Source organism: Ursus maritimus, unplaced genomic scaffold, assembly GCF_017311325.1.
Source record: "Ursus maritimus isolate PB19 unplaced genomic scaffold, ASM1731132v1 scaffold_30, whole genome shotgun sequence".
Lineage (NCBI taxonomy): Eukaryota > Metazoa > Chordata > Mammalia > Carnivora > Ursidae > Ursus > Ursus maritimus.
The window spans coordinates 5,160,920-5,178,119 of NW_024425564.1; the positions used below are offsets into that span (position 1 = coordinate 5,160,920).

At 44.3% G+C, this 17,200-nt stretch overlaps 1 protein-coding gene and 1 pseudogene across 1 annotated transcript in view; one reads left to right on the top strand and one right to left on the bottom strand.

The window, feature by feature from the left end:
- The first annotated feature begins 3,684 nt into the window (after positions 1–3,684).
- Positions 3,685–4,168, top strand: LOC103665504 (annotated as a pseudogene).
- Positions 4,169–8,356: 4,188 nt separating this feature from the next.
- Positions 8,357–17,200, bottom strand: part of LOC103665562 (HLA class II histocompatibility antigen, DP beta 1 chain) — a 10,940-nt gene continuing 2,096 nt past the window's right edge. The window contains 2 exon segments of the mRNA XM_040644613.1: positions 8,357–9,026; positions 9,546–9,827. Coding sequence (XP_040500547.1) covers positions 8,890–9,026; positions 9,546–9,827 — 419 coding nt within the window. The 3' untranslated portion in view covers positions 8,357–8,889.

A 17,200-nucleotide genomic window follows, 5' to 3' on the forward strand; every position in this document is an offset into this window, starting at 1 on the left:
GAGCCGAAGGCAGACGCTTAACGACTGAGCCACCCAGGTGCCCCTATGCCAGGTCCTTTCTGAAATCATTAGAGATGGCCCCACACTCACCCCGTGCCCAGTGCCTGGGATCCTTCTCCATCCCATTTCTGGGGCTCACAGAACCTCACTTGCCCCTTACTAACCAGCACCACGGACGTGTGTGATGTTGGACAAGGCACCGTGAAAAGCGTGATTACCAAGAAGATAAACAGCTTGCACGCTAGCTGTTAGTGAGAGCCCTGTACCAGGACTGGAGGAAACCAGTCCGTCATTTTTACCGTATCTGATGCTTGAGGGTGGTGTGCACATCGGGAGCGCCATTTATTTTGGCGAGTCTACTCTTGTTAAGTTTGGCTGAGAACCAGAGATGCTGTATATATACTGCATAGGGTTAGGTTGCGCTGGGAGAAACAGAAAATCCTGAAAGCCGTAGTGGCTTAACCAAGACAGATGTTTCTTTCTTTCTCATGCCACCGCAAGGCAGGTATGGCCTTTAACAGTGTCAGGGTTCAGATTCCTTCTATCTTGTTCCGCCAGCCTCAACATGGCCCTTTCCGCTCAGGTCCAATCTGACTGCTTGAGTTCCAGCTTTCATGTCTACATTCCAGTCAGCAGAAAGGGGGAAAGGGGAAGAAGACCCATCCCCCTTTTTATAAGGGCACTTTCTAGAAGTTGCACACAACAGTTCTGCATACAGCTCATTGGACAGAATTTATGTGTGACTGTACATAACTGGAGAGGAGGATGGGAAACCAGTACTTATTCTGGAAGCCCGTGTGCCCTTGTAAAATGGAAAATTCTATTAAGGAGTCAGGGATTATGGACGTTGGGGAACAATTAGTTTTTTCTGCCATGCCATGTCTCTAAACAATTTCTTGAGTAAGATCCAGAAATGAGGGATTGTGTAGTGGCTTTTACCAATAAAACAGTCTCATAATTTCCATAAAAATCATTAGTTTAAAAACATATTTTTTGCCTTAATGGGGGGAGGGACATTCCAATGTAATCTACCTATCAGTGGTGGCCTAAAGGCCAACAGTTCTAGGCAAAGCATTAAACAGAAGATTAAAAACAGATAGGCTGTTTATTTTGTTTCGCTGGCAGACCTCCTGCTAGGGATTCCTTGGAGGTTTTGGAGGCGGTTTTGGAGGCACCTAGAGAAACACACTTTCCTCCATGGCTCTGCCTCGAGTTGCCTCTATTGATATGCCCGTGTCTGAGTATCCGGGAAGGTCACTGGCCTTACTGGAGCATCAGCAGAATATCTACAATATGCATCCTTTCAAGATGATTTCAATTTGTTAGCCACGCCAGCCAGTTGAATTCTCAGAGACATATGCCATATAGTTATGTATGTCTTACTCAAATCATTAAACTCCAGTGATCTGTATACCTGTTTGGCCTCTAAACCAGTATTATCCGATAGAACTTTCTGGAATGATGGCAATATTCTACATCTGTGCAATCCAATATGGTGGCCACTAGCTCCAGATGGCTACTGAGCACTTGAAATGTGGATAGCACCCCTAAGGAAATTTATTTTTAATTTTATTTAGTTTTGATTCATCTAAATAGCCACATGTTGCTAGTGGCCACTGTATTAGCACAGCTTAAAAGCATCTTGCTGTTTAAGGACCGTCTAAATTTGGATCCGTTTTTACTAATTGTTGAAGAGACCCAAGTTTAATATGGATGTGGGATATGCAGTTTTCAAAATTCAAACATACCAATTGATTCCTGTTCCCCTTTCTTGGGTAGGAAGTTTGAAGAGCAAAGGCTTTCGCCTGATCTTGGGAAGAATTTTTCTTTCCAAAAGTTTACTGAAATTTTACTCATAAAATCAATAAGGGAAGACAGAATTCTTGGGTGCTATCACCTTAGATACTTTCTCCCACATGCAATATTCAGAATAGCCCTCTTATTAGATTAGGTCTTCCTAATTAAAAGTTGCTGTTGGGGCGCCTGGGTGGCACAGTGGTTGGGCGTCTGCCTTCGGCTCAGGGCGTGATCCCAGCGTTCTGGGATCGAGCCCCGCATCAGGCTCCTCCGCTATGAGCCTGCTTCTTCCTCTCCCACTCCACCTACTTGTGTTCCCTCTCTCGCTGGCTGTCTCTATCTCTTTCAAATAAATAAATAAATAATCTTAAAAAAAAACAAAGTTGCTGTTGATCCTGTACTCCAAGGTTCCTAGAATTCTGGGATATTTTCCTTCATCCAAAGTGTTTTAATAGAGTCTAGAGTGTCTCCAGACAGTTCTACCATTGCAACAGGTCCAGAGGGACAGACCTTGGGGTTATTTGTGCTGTCCTCCGAGAGGATCCGGCTTGATCTTTAGGCAAAACTCTTTAAACTCACAGGGCGAATAAAGGAGGTGTGTGGAAGTTCTCCCTTTCTGTATGTACCAGGAAGAATGTGTTGGTAAAGTTTATGAACGCTATGTCTTTGCGATTTCCTTTGGCTTGGTTCCCAGCACTTTTCAACTGCGTGAGTTGAAAGTTTGCCAAGATTATTTCTATGGTTGAAGCGTCTGTATGTGGTAGAATTGGACTGTTGGTGCTTCCTTAACTTCTTTTGTAATTTTGTTGACTTGCTAGTGGGACTGCTATGTTTTTGAGAATCTAGTATCCTCAAATCTAATGAGCTGTGACCAGACAAGACACTTTATTTCCATCTTCCCTTGCTTGTCCAGTTCTTTTTCACTTTTCAGTTCTCTAGCAGTTCACGTGCAGATGGTTCTGCCTCCACTGAAAGCTATTGAGAGAGGGCCGACATATTTTTAGAGACAGATTGTAAACTCTACTCTGCCTGCCCGGTACGGTAGCTACTGGTTACAGGTGGCGATGACAATTTGAATTTAAATAATTTAAAATTAAACGAAAATTTCAACTCCTTAGTTGCATGATCCATTAGCATTTTCAATGCTCAAAAGTATATGTGGCTAGTGGCTACTTTTTCGGACAGCTCAGACACAGAACATTTCCTCCATAGCAGATCGTTCTATTGGACCGCACTGCTCTAAATGTTGCCTGATGATCACATTCACTTTCGAGATACTAGCACTCTCTACTTATGTAGTCCTTCTTTCCAAAGTTGATGTTGAAGGGTTTCCTTCTGTTGGTATGTTTTCTTTATATTCAGTTATGTAAAAATATAATTAGGGTTTGTTTAGTGACAGAGCAATGACTAGCATATTTTCACGGCTGCTGTTAAAGGCATAGCCAAACCGCAGAAGCACTGGGCTGCCAAAGCCTCTACATTTGGCCATATTTATTTTGGCTTTTGTATGCCTAACTTTTTCTTTAACTTTTTTGTTAAAAATGTTGGAGTATTCCCAAATTGACAAATTCCCTTGCTTCTTGTTCCAAGTGTAGATTCCACTCTTGGCCACTAGGTGGTGACGGGATCCTACTTAATATTCTTGAGCTTTAAAGAATTTAAAATTCAGATCCTTGCCATGCTTCTTCCTCAAAAAACTGAGAACGTTTCTCGTGAGGATTAACAATACTCTACAATTTTAATTCCTACAGGTGTTCAGTAAAAAAGGAAAGGTTAACCTCCTGACATCAGGCGCCGGAAGTGAGCGTAGCTGGGGTTGAGAAGGCGACTGCGGGGTGGGGGGCGGGTCTCCACCCGGCACTTGGATTCAGCTCCGTCATTTCCAACATGGAAGCCGCTTACGCAGGGTCCCTGGAGCCTGAAAAGCTATTGCAATGCCCCTATGATAAAAGCCACCAGATCAGGGCCTGCAGGTTTCCTTACCATCTTATCAAGAGCTGAAAGAATCATCCTAATGTCGCAAATTGGTTGTTTTGTCCCTTCAGTGCTGGCCCCCAGGTTCCTCGGGCGAAATCAGTCATCATATCTCAAGCTGTGATGATAAAATCTGTATTGAGAAGGATGTTGTCAACCAAATCGGGAAACTTGGACAAGAGACTCTGGCTGAGAGCACATGGCAGTGCCCTCCTTGCGATGAAGACTGGGATAAAGCTCTGTGGGAACAGACCAGCGTCCCATTTGTCTGGGGCACAGCCAGCTACTGTGGCAACAACCGCACATGGTTACGGGTTAAGGACAGAAGAGTAACCTGGCTTCAGGCATGCGCGTTCCCAAGACTCTGCCGCAGAAAAACAATGGAAATGCACGGTGACTGAATATCTAGCTCATCAAACGCCAGACCCTGCAAGACTCTTGCTTCTTCCTGCTACCAGTGGGGGTCTTCATTTTTTCCACTTAATTTAATTGTAGAAAGATAAACTGTGACTTTCAAATTGACAAGTAACTCCCCCCCCCTCCCCCGCGCTTTGAGTTCTCACTCATTTGATAAAAGAAAGAAACTTTGGTGCCTGGCAGGTTCAGTTGGTGGTTCCTGGCTGGCTCAGCAGTAGAGCCTGGGACCCCCCCCCCCCGCCCCCCATCTCAGCGTTGTGAGTTCAAGCCACACGTTGGGTGTGGAGCCTGATTAAAACAGTTTTTTTAAAAAGAGAAAACCCTTAAACTCAGAAGAACTGTTTCAAATAAAGCATCAATGTAAATTTAAAAAAAAAGAGAGAGAGAGAGGAAAGGACAGAAGTACTAAGTAATTTATGTGTTATGAAAAAGAAATTTCCCTATTATGTTTCCACATGACAATCCTCTATGCTCAAGAGGGCAAGCTTCAAAACAGTACTTAATGGTTAGAATTTTTTTTTTTAATTTTCTTTTTTTATTTGACAGAGAGAGGCAGCGAGAGAGGGAACACAAGCAGGGGGAGTGAGAGAGGGAGAAGCAGGCTTCCCACTGAGCATGGAGCCCGGTGCGGGGCTCGATCCAGAACGCTGGGATCATGACCTGAGCCGGAGGCAGGTGCTTAACGACTGAGCCACCCAGGCACCCCTCAATGATTAGAATTCCGAGTTAACTCACTGCTTTCTGACTGTCCTCTGATGATACCATGTGAGGAGAAATTCTTGACGAAACAGAAAATCAGGGAGACCCTCCTCTCCTTGTCAAAGCCTAAACTAATGTATTGGTTCTGCTTCATAAGGACTCTAAGGTAACGGGCAGAATGTTTTTAAACTAAGTTCCTTTTATTTTTTATTTATTTATTTTTAAAAGATTTTATTTATTTATTTGACAGAGAGAGACAGCCTGTGAGAGAGGGAACACAAGCAGGGGGAGTGGGAGAGGAAGAAGCAGGCTTCCAGTGGAGGAGCCTGATGTGGGGCTCGATCCCAGAATGCTGGGATCACGCCCTGAGCCGAAGGCAGACGCTTAACGACTGCACCACCCAGGCGCCCCTAAACTAAGTTCCTTTTAATTATGACTCAATATTAAATGAACTCTTAGGCATTATAAATGCTGGTTTATCAGTCCTCTGCCGACAAGGCTTGTTTGTTTCTTATCAAAATCCGAAATAGTGAAGTCTCTCTCATTGTGGGCAGTGCAGGCAATGAGAGGCTCATTCACAGTCAGGCTCTTTGGCTTTGGGCACTAAGTGGATTGCCTCTCTCTTTTTCCAAGATGATGGACAGTGGACATACGAATTACAACTTAACTTTCTCATTTGGGGCACTGAGAGGTGGGCTACTATACTCTCTACCAGAAATATCACAGGCTAGAAATCACATGTAATTTCTCATGGCATTGAGCAAAACCCCAAAACTTCAAAGAACAGAATACTTTCATCCGCATCCTTTGTTTTTACTTCAGGTGTTCAAAAACTGTTACATCTCAGGGCACCTGGCCGGCTTCGTCAGTGGAGCGGGCAACTCTTGGTCTCGGGGCTGCGAATTCAAGTCCCCTGTTGGGCATAGGGATTACTTAAAAAAAAAAAAACCCGCTTAAATGCGAATAGGATTCATAAAACATTTGTAATAATAATTTCACATAATCATAATAATGAAGCATAATTATATGAATTTAGCTCTATGTCTTTAGCAATAACCCATGTTTCCAGAAACCTAGTCTTTAAGGGTGTTTTCTGTATCAATGTATGTCTGTCTTTGATAAAAATGCATACTCATGTTATTTTGAAAATTGTCAGCAAAATGGTTTCCTCTGTGCAGAAAAGAAGTAACATAGCAGGTCCGACTACCATCCTTTGGCCTGCTTCCAAAGCCGGCCCCTGCCTGGCATCTGGGAGCTTGGGTTTTGAAAGGCTTCCCACCATTCCCAGACCTGATAAGAATGTGCCTAAATTGTACCTCAACTGCACAAAATATGGTTTATGCTGAACACCTGCTTTCCTTCTGCGAGTCTGGAATTTTGGTATGTGCGAGGCAGATGGCGCCTACGTGACCAGGCCCCAGTAAAAATCCTGGCTGCGGAGCTTTCCTGGCAGACGATATTTCACACGTGTGATCATAGCTGGAGGAGTTAAGTGAGTCCTGTGGCTCCAATGGGAGAGGACTTTTGGAAGCTTGCACCTGGTTTTTCTGCACTTTGCCCCTTGTGCCTTTTCCCTTGACTGACTGCTTTGTAAACCTTTGCTGTAATGAATCACAGCCAGGAGTACAACTATATGATTCCTCCTAGTGAACCACCTAATCTGGGTGGTCTTGGAGACCCCCGACACAGCCCCTTAGTTGATCACAAGATGGTTGTCTTGTGGTATTTAAAATCACCAAATACTGACTTAAAGTTATAGCTTATGATGACATTTGATCAAATTGGCTTTATGTAGTCACATGCAAGAAGGTCAGTTAAGAAAGGAAAGCTCCTTAAGTTTGATTAAGGCCTTGTCGTTTTTGAAAAATAATACTAATCTCTAAATGTTACAGGACTTTAAAGTTTTCCTGATTACTATTATATGAAATTTGGGCTTAGGTGGAATGCCATACCATGAAATGACGGAAACAAATATGATTTCTGTCTTGGTCTAAAACATTAATTAAACAGGTTTATAAAAATCATAATAAACCGTATTCTAAAAGCAGACCCATGTCTGAAAAATCTGGTATACGCGTATCTTTGACCCTTTTGGAACTGGAGATGTACTTCCTATGAACGACTCAGAAGGGAAGGAGTTTTGGGTGATCTGATAAACTTAGAGTCATGGGGTAATCTGTTTCTGTACCTTGATGTGACTAGTATAAAAAGAGAACTATAATATTAACATATTATACCTGTTATTTACAATTCTGATCTTATGTTGATTTATTTTATTTTATTTTATTTATGTATTTGACAGAGGGAACACAGCAAGGGAGTGGGACAGGAAGAAGCAGGCTCCCAGCGGAGGAGCCCGATATGGGACTCGATCCCGGAACACCGGGATCACGCCCTGAGCTGAAGGCAGACGCTTAACGACTGCACTACCCAGGCGCCCCAGATCTTATGTTGATTTTTACACTTGGAAAGCATATTCTTCATGATTGACATGGGTTATCAGTCCTGTGTGAATGTCAATGCCAAAATCCACGCTCAGTGTCGGCTCCTCCTGGGCTTTCTAAGAGTAATGGTTCCACCCCTCACTGGGAAGAATGCAGCATGAACTTGGTCATCTATGATGAAGTAAAGCAAATTTTAGGAGGTCCACTATCAGTGGACCTCCTATTCAATAGGGAGAATTGATGCCCAACAAGAAGTTTATTTCTCCCTTCCTGGGTAAAACAACAGTGACTTGTCCGGTGATCGCCAAACCCTTCAACTGTAAGCATGGCCACATGACCATCTCCTTCCTCTCACAAAGAAAGAACAACAACATTCGATTTAGATGGTTTATGCTCCTCCGGAAAGGCCACTCTATAGACTGGAAGACCTTGAGAAAGAGGAAGTGCACTGAAGTAAAATGCAGAGGCTCAGAAACTGGCATCAGGGCACAACTTAGCCGTTCCTTTCTGGAAGTGGAAGGTTGCTGGACATCAGGAGTATCAGACCTGCTTGTTCCAAGGCTACGTGTGATGTTTGAGATCAGTTCAGGAGCCCTGTGAAGAAGAAGAAGAAGAATTTACTTATTTTTATTTATTTTTCAAGATTTTATTTATTTGAGAGAGAAAGAGAGCACGAGCAGCAGCGGGGCGGGGTGAGGGGAGCAGACTCCCCACGGAGCAGAGACCCTGATGCGGGGCTCGATCCCAGGACCCCGAGATCATGACCTGAGCCAAAGGCAGATGCTTAACCAACAGAGCCACTCACGCATCCCAGAGGAAGAATTTGAAACAACCCAAGCTTAAAGGATGCATTTCCTTTCCCTCTACCCAGGAGAGAAAAAAATTGTAGAGAGAGGCTGAATGTTGGCTTAATGAAAAACAGGAGAGAGTTTCTGGAGTTTCCTTCAGCAATGGGGCAAAGTCATGCTCCTTGGCCACACCCACCTAAAGAGGAAAATGGGATCAAGAGCTGGGGGCAGTTTGGCTCAGCTTGAAAGAAAGGAGCAGCCTCTGAGAGTTTCTCCTATTCTCAGGGCACTTCGTACGATCTATCCTGAACATAGCATACTCATTGAATGCTCCCAATCTCATGTTGCAGTGAAATGAATTACATCCCAAAACGGAGAAAGGAGCAGAAATACCACCTGTTGGCTGAGGTCCCTGTCATCCTGAAATGAAAGTAAAAGGGAACATGGATTCGGTCACTGAGAGAGTAAGGAACAACAGCATCTTGGAAAATTATCCAAACATTTCCACCGCAGTCGCCATGTCACTGGGAATGAAAGCAGGGCCCAGTCTGTAGGGGTGAGTCCCAGGCTGAGAAGAACACCCTGCAGAATAGGGTAACTGGCAGCCTCGGGTAGCTTACTGGGCCAGATCTAGGGCTAGGCGTCTTGCTCCCGACAGGGCTGTCTTGACCTCATCAGAGTCTGATTTCAGTGACCTCTTTTGCTCTGTTTTTTTGCTTTTCTGTCACAACTTCATCTCTGAAGAACAGCGAGACAGTGGAAAGACAGTATCAACCACTTTCCAGAAGTTCCTTACCTCGCTGGCTTCTAAAACGAAGAATGAAGCTCGCTCCGAGGGCGGTGAGCCCTAGCGCAAAGCCTCCGAGTCCAGCCAGCATCTTGCTCTGGGCAGAATCAGACTGTGCCTCTGGGGAGAACAGAAGGTGGGGTGAGTCTCCCCTCCACCTGCCGCAACCCCAGGCCCTCTGGCACCTGGAGCCTGCTCTAATCTACCACCGAGAGAAAAGGAAGGGGATAAGGCCAAGCTTGGAGCCACTGTGGAGAAGGAGTAGATGTGGAAACACTCTAAAGTTTGGGGCCTCAGAGTGATGGCTTCCACAGGAGGCAAACGCGGGTTTTAGGTCAGCGCATCAAGTCCAAGCTTAAGGGACTGAAGGGAGACTGAAGGCAGAGGTGTTTCCACATCCGAGGGCCAGTCATGACGGTGATTGCCTTTCTGAGGTTTTTTTTTTTTTTGACAAGGAGAGATTCTTTAGACTCCTCCAGGGCAGGATAAACAGGTGCGAGGGTTGCCAGATCCTCGCTGCTCCCAGCCGAGACCACAGCCTGGTTGATGAGGAACACGGGGGTGTGTCGTGTAGTGTCGTGTAGTGACGCAAGACAAAGTGAGCAGACCCCAGAGCCTGGAGGGTCATCAGAGAGTAACTCCACTCCACGGTGACAGGACTGTCCAGGCTGGGATGCTCCACTTGGCAGACGTAGACGTCTCCCTGCTGGGGGGTCATTTCCAGCATCACCAGGATCTGGAAGGTCCAGTCTCCATTGTGCATCGAGTTGGCGGATAAAACCCCAGCTGTTTCCTCCTGTCCATTCAAGAATCAGTGGACTTGAATGTGGCCTGGGTAGAAATCTGACACGTGGCAAACAAGCAGGTTGTGGTGCTGCGGGTGCCCCTTCTCGGAGGGGAAGACGTTCACTTTAGGCTGGACTGGGAGGCGGGGGGAAGAATCTTGTTATGGCAGCTGAGGCAGCCAAAGCAGTGCCTTTAGCGATTTTGCCAAACTGACTTCTCAGATGATAAAGATGAATCCTATCACCTGTTAAGCTATTTAGAGGCAGGAGATGGGGAACACAGTAGGAAAAATGGAATAAAACATTCAAATGTTCTAAGAATGACCTTGTCATACCCAGTAAAGAAAAAGCAAAGAACAGGAGATGGTCAGAGCTGGTGCTCTAGAATGCTTCTGCCAGAAATTTGGCCACAGTGACTGATATTCTTGAACAGAAATATTGGACCCGCTATGAAGCTACCTGAATTTACATTTTCTCATCTTGTTCGAAAGGATGTATAATCCTGCCAGATATTATCTTGGAATCAGAATATATTCAGCCAATAGATTTCCTTTGATCTAGCAGTCTGATATTCTCCTTAAAAAAAGAGAAGATGGGACCCGTAGGTGGCTCAGTCCATTAAGCATCTGCCCTAGGCTCAGGTCATGCTCCCAGGGTCTTGGGATCGAGTCCCACATTGGACTCCTTGCTGGGTGGGGAGGCTACTTCTCCCTCTGTCTGTTGCTCCCCCTAATTTATTTATTTATTTATTTATTTATTTATTTATGTTTTTTTATTATATTATGTTAGTCACCATACAGTACATCCCTGGTTTCTGATGTAAAGTTCGATGATTCATTAGTTGCGTATAACACCCAGTGCACCATGCAATACATGCCCTCCCATCACCAGTCTATCCCATTCCCCCACCCCCCTCCCCTCTGAGGCCCTCAGTTTGTTTCTCAGAGTCCATAGTCTCTCATGTTTCATTCCCCCTTCTGATTACCCCCCTTTCTTTATCCCTTTCTTCCCCTACCGATCTTCCTAGTTCTTATGTTCCATAGATGAGAGAAATCATATGATAATTGTCTTTCTCTGCTTGACTTATTTCACTTAGCATTATCTCCCCCAGTGCCGTCCATGTTGCAGCAAATGTTGAGAACTCGTTCTTTCTGATAGCTGAGTAATATTCCATTGTATATATGGACCACAACTTCTTAATCCAGTCATCTGTTGAAGGGCATCTCGATTCCTTCCACGATTTAGTTATTGTGAGAATCGTTGCTATGAACATTGGGGTGCATATGGCCCTTCTCTTCACTACGTCTGTATCTTTGGGGTAAATACCCAGTAGTGCAATGGCTGGATCATAGGGTAGCTCAATTTTTAACTTTTTTTTTTAAAGATTTTATTTATTTATTTGACAGAGATAGAGACAGCCAGCGAGAGAGGGAACACAAGCAGGGGGAGTGGGAGAGGAAGAAGCAGGCTCATAGCGGAGGAGCCTGATGTGGGGCCTACGACCACGCTGGGATCACGCCCTGCCGGAGGAAGCGGGAACCGCTGTGCCACCCAGGCGCCCCTTTTAACTTTTAAGGGACTCCACACTGTTTTCAGAGTGGCTGTACCCTCGCATCCCACCAACAATGTAGGAGGGATCCCCTTTCTCCACATCCTCTCCAGCAATTGTTGTTTCCTGCTTTGTTGATTTTTGCCATTCTAACTGGAGTAAGGTGGTATCTTAGTGTGGTTTTGATTTGAATTTCCCTGATGGCTAATGATTTTGAGCATTTTTTCATGTGCCTGTTAGCCATTTGTATGTCATCATTGGAAAAGTGTCTGTTCATATCTTCTGCCCATTTTATGATTTGTTTATTTGTTTCTCGTGTATTGAGTTTGAGAAGTTCTTTGTAGATCTTGGATACCAGTCTTTCATCTGTAGCATCATTTGCAAATATATTCTCCTATTCCGTGGGCTGCCTCTTAGTTTTTTTGACTGTTTCCTTGGCTGTGCAGAAGCTTTTTATCTTGATGAAGTCCCATGAGTTCATTTTATCTTTTGTTTCTCTTGCCTTTGGAGATGTGTCATGAAAAAGGTTGCTTTGGCCGATGTCCTAGAGGTTACTGCCTATGTTTTCTTCTAGGATTTTGATGGATTCCTGTCTCACATCGAGGCCTTTCGTCCATTTGGAGTTTATCTTTGTGTGTGGTGTGAGAGAGTGGTCAAGTTTCATTCTTTTGCATGTAGCTGTCCAATTTTCCCAGCACCATTTATTGAAGAGACTGTCTTTTTCCACGGATGTTTCCTGCTTTATCAAAGATTAGCGCTTGCCCAAAGAGCCAGGGTCCATTTCTGGGTTCTCTATTCTGTTCCATTGGTCTATGTGTCTGTTTTTGTGCCAGTACCATGCTGTCTTTGTGATCACAGCTTTGTAGTACAGCTCGAAATCCGGCATTGTGATGCCCCCAGCTTTGTTTTTCATTTTCAACAGTTCCTTGGCGATTTGGGGCCTTTTCTGGTTCCATAAAATTTAGGGACTATTTGTTCCAGTTCTTTGAAAAATGTCCTTGGTATTTTGATTGGGATAGCACTGAAAGTGTAGATTGCTCTGGGTAGCATGGACATTTTAACTATGTTAATTCTTCTGATCCATGAGCATGGAATATTTTTCCATCTTTTTGTGTCTTCCTCAATGTCTTTCAAAAGTGATTTGTAGTTTCTAGAATATAGATCCTTTACGTCTCTGGCTAAGTTAATTCCAAGTAACGAATTATGGCGCAGGTAAATGGGATGGATTCCTAATTTCTCTTTCTTCAGTCTCATTATTCGTGTATAGAAATGCAACTGATTTCTGAGCATTGATTTTGTATCCCGCCACATTACTGAATTGCTCTATAACTTCTAATAGTTTGGGAGTGGATTCTTTTGGGTTTTCCATATAGAGTATCATGTCATCTGCGAAGAGAGACATTTTGACTTCTTCTTTGCCCATTTGGATACCTTTTATCCCTTTTTGTTGTCAGATTGTTGCTTGAGGACTTCTAGTACTATGTTGAATAATAGTTAGAGTTATCCTTTGTCGTGTCCTGATCTTGAGGGAAAGGCTTCCAGCTTTTCCCCATTGAGCATGATATTTGCTGTAGGCTTTTCATAGATGGTTTTTATGAGATTGAGGAATGTACCCTCTATCCCTACACTCTGTAGGGGTTTTAATCAGGAAAGGATGCTGTATTTTGTCAAATGCTTTTTCTGTATCTATTGAGAAGAATCATATGATTTTTGAATTTTCTTTCTGGATGAAATCTATGACACTGATTGATTTGCAAATGTTGAACCACCCTTGCATCCCAGGGATGTAATAATCACTTGTCATGATGGATAATCCTTTTAATGTCTGTTGGATCTGTTAGCCAGGATCTTGTTGAGGGATTTTGGCGTCCATATTCATTAGGCGGTCTGTAATTCTCCTTTTTGATGGGGTCTTTGCCTGGTTTGGGGATCAAGGTAATATTGGCCTCATAGAATGAGTTTGGTAGCTTTCCTTCTGTTTCTATTTTTGAAATAGCTTTAGGAGAATATGTATTATTTCTTCTTTTGATGAATGTTGGTAGAATTCCCCAGGAAACCGTCCGGCCTGGAGTTTTGTTTTTGGAAGGTTGTTTATCACTGACTCAATCTCTTCATAATTAATTGGCCTGTTTAAAAAATCAATTTCTTCCTGTTTCAGTCTTGGTAGTTTATAGGTTTCCAGGAAGGCCTCCATTTCTTCCAGATTGCTTAATTTATTGATCATAAAGCTGTTGATAAAAGTTTCTAATAATCCTTCAATTTCATTGGTGGTTGGTTGTGAGCTCTCCTTTTCATTCATTATTTTATTAATTTGTCCTTTCTCTTATTCTTTTGGATAAGTCTTGCCAGTGGTCTGTCAATTTTATTGATTCTCTAAAGAACCAGCTTCCAGTCCTGTTGATCTGCTCTACTGTAGCTTGGTTCTAATTATTGATTTCTGCTCTAATCTGTCAATCGCTTTCTCGTGCGTGGATTAGGCTTGTCCCTCGTTGCTGTTCCAGCTCTTGAGGTGAGAAATATAAAAACTGCAGTTTAGATTTTTCTATTCTTTGAGTGAGGCTTGGATGGCTATGTATTTCCCCCTTAGGACTGCCTTTGCAGTATCCAAGGTTTTTGGACCATGCTCGTTTCTCTCTGGCTCCTACTAAATTGTTTAAATTAGAGAGAAGATTTCTGGAATTTATAGATTAATGCCGTAAAATTTCTCAATGTTTGTTCAAGTTTTTGAGTTCCTTGAAATTTTCCGTGGTTGAGTTCCATTTCAGCATTGTGGTCTGAGAATATGCAGGGAATAATTTCAGTCTTTGTTACGGTTTGAGACCTGTTTGTGTCCCAGAACATGGTCTATTCTTGAGAATGTTCCATGGGCATTAGAATAGAATGAGTATTCTTTTGTTCTGGGGTGTAGTGTTCTATATATATCTATGAGGTCCAACTCGTTGAGTACGGCATTCAAAGCCCTTGTTTCTTTGTCGATTTTTTCCATGGGTGTTCTGTCTATTTCTGATGGTGTTGTTGAGGTCCCCTACTATTAACGTATTTTTATCTATATGTCTCTTTATTCTGGTTGAGTGTTGGCTTGTGTATCTTGCTGCTACCCTGTTGGGGGCATATATAATTGTCATATCCACTTGTTGGATACATCCTTTAAGAATAATATAGTGCCCTTCTGTGTCTCTAACTATAGTCTTTAGTTTAAAATCCAGTCTGTCTGATATGAGAATTGCTACCCCAGCTTTGTTTTGAGGTCCATTGGCGTGAAAGATGGTATTCCATCCCTTTACTTTCAGTCTGAATGTATCTTTAGGTTCAAAATGAGTCTCTTGTAGACAGCAAATGGATGGGTCATGTCTTTTTATCCAATCTGCAACCCTGTGACATTTATGGGAGCATTTAGGCCATTTACATTGAGACTGAATATTGAGAGAGATGATTTTAATGATGCCATGTTGCCAGTAAAGTCTTTGTTTCTATCGATTGTGACTTTCTGTTCTATATCACTCTTGGGGCCTTTTTACCTTTATAGAACCCCCCTTAATATCTCCTGTGTAGGGTTATGGTTTCATAGGTTACAAAATTGGTCAATGACTGGCGATTCTGGAAGGATCTTTATTTCTCCATCAATTCTGAATGACAGCCTTGCTGGATAAAGGATCCTTGGCTGCATGTTTTTCTAACGAAGAGCTTTAAAAATGCCCCCCACTTCTCTCTCATTCAGGTCTGTGTAGACAGGTCAATAATTCTGAGTACCTTTGCCTTGGTCTGCCGTGAGAATTTCTTTGCCCTGGCCGCTTTCAATACTGTAACCTTGGATCTAATATTTGCCAATTGCACTATGACGTGCGTGGTGTAGGTTTGTTGTGGTTGAGCTTGGGAGGGGTCTCTCTGCCTCTTGGGCTGAATGTTGTTTCCCTTGCTAGATTAGGGTTTCAGCTACATATTTGTTCAATATCTCTTCTAGACCTCTGTTTTCTCCACCCTGGGATGCTGGATGATTCTGACATTGGAAGCGTTTCATTGAGTCAGTAATCACGTAACCTAATTCCTGAGATTGGATTTTTTGAGCCCAGATTCTTTTTAGCTTTTCTTCTACTAACCCATCCTCCAATTCACTGATACGTTCTTCTTCTGCCTCATTCACCCTGGCGTAGAGCTCTAGGTAGGACTGCATTTGGCTATGTTGAATTTTTAATTTCTGCCAATTCGCTTCATTTCCGCCCTTAGAGATTCATATTCTCATTGCATTTTTATATTTCTTTTTCAGCTCTACACATCATCTTGACCTGTTGCCACTGAACTCCATTTCGATAATTTGGTTATATCCATATCCATTAGTTCTGTGGCAGAAGCCACAGACATCATTGTCTTTTCTTTGCTGGGGGATTTCTCCTTCTCTATCATTCTGATGAGGAGAGGTTGAGGGTTGTCCAGAGCCCAGAAATTATTGACCGGGACCAGGCGTGCACCCTTGTTTTATAGGGATCTTGGGGATGTGGGCTTCTTGATTTTTCAGCCTCTTCCTCTCTGTGTTCTGGGGGAGGGGCCTGCCGCGCCGATACTCAGGCAACCCTGTTTGGGTAGAGTCTCCGTGTCTCCTGAGAGGGGGGATGGGGATGGGCACACTGTGAGCCGGTCTTTCCAGGCTTTTGTTCTCTGGCGGCTTTCCCCGGCGGTTTGCTGTGCCTTTTCTGAGAGTCAGGGCAGCAGTGGCTGAATCTCAGCCTCTGTCTCAGAACAGAGGGATCGCAGACCGTTCTCCACTGATGTTCTGGCCACTTTAACTCTGTTTCTGTCAGTGCTGCTCAACCCTGCAGCGTCCCGGGATGTGCGCCCCACACCCGGCGTCCCAGCCCTCACTTCCAGGGCCAGCACGTCTCTGTCCTTTGTGTTTCTAACACCGCCAGCCGCCAGCCACCCCCACGTGCTCCGGAGCTCCCAGTCTCAGTCTGGTTCCAGTGAGCACACCGGAGCTCCGGTTTTCAGTCTGGTAGCGCGCTCCCCGCTCAGGGTCTCAGTCTGGTCTCTTGTGGGTGCCGGTCCGGGAGTCCACCCGCTCCCCTGTGCAGGTGGCTACCGCTTCCCGGTGCCCAAACATGGCGGCTCCCTCCCCCTTCCGTTTATCTTCTGATATCTGTGCCAGTTTTACGGTTCCCCGCTTTGTACCTCAATACTCAGTGCTGGAGATGTTCATTTGTTGAGATCCAGATGTATCTTTCTGCGTCTCAGGCTGGTTCCGTGGATGTTCAGGCTGGTCTGGTACCTATCCAGCTCGACTCAGGGGACCGGCTGAAAAAGGGGTCCCCTACTCCTCCGCCATCTTAACTCCCCTCTCCGCTCCCATTTATGCTCAAACTCTCTTTCTTGCTGATAGATAGATAGATAGATAAATAAATAAATAAATAAATAAATAAATAGGAGAAGAAATGAAATAGCTTGATTTGTTCTTCATTTTAACCTGTCTCCTGGCTTCCTCTACCAGGAAAAAAAAGTTTGTCGCAAGATCCACAAACACAATGTGGCTCTTCCCTGTTCCATGAGCAGGTAGTCTGGCCCCTTCCCGCGCTGGCCTGGCGCCGGAGTTCGGGATGGGGCAGCCACTCCCGCCTCTGCAGCCCAAGTCCACCCCGTCCAAAGTGTCTCCTTCAGACCCGCCCTGTCACCTCTGCGCTTCAGCGTGAAACCCTCGTCCAAGTCGAAGTTGGGCTTGCACACGGAGTCCATGGCTCCGTCTCAGGACCAGGAACTCCCTCTATTCCAGTTCTTGGCAGTTATGCGGCCCAGGTGGGGCACGGCGGCAAACAACCCCGCGGCGCTGTGGAACTGGACGAACAGCTCTCTGTTGTAGGTGTATTGCTCCGCGGTTCGGCCGTTGAACTCGAGGCAGGCATTCCGCCTCTGGTAGACGTAAAGCTTGGTGGGGAGTAAACTAGGAGGTTAATGTAAAAATGTATAGGAGAGGG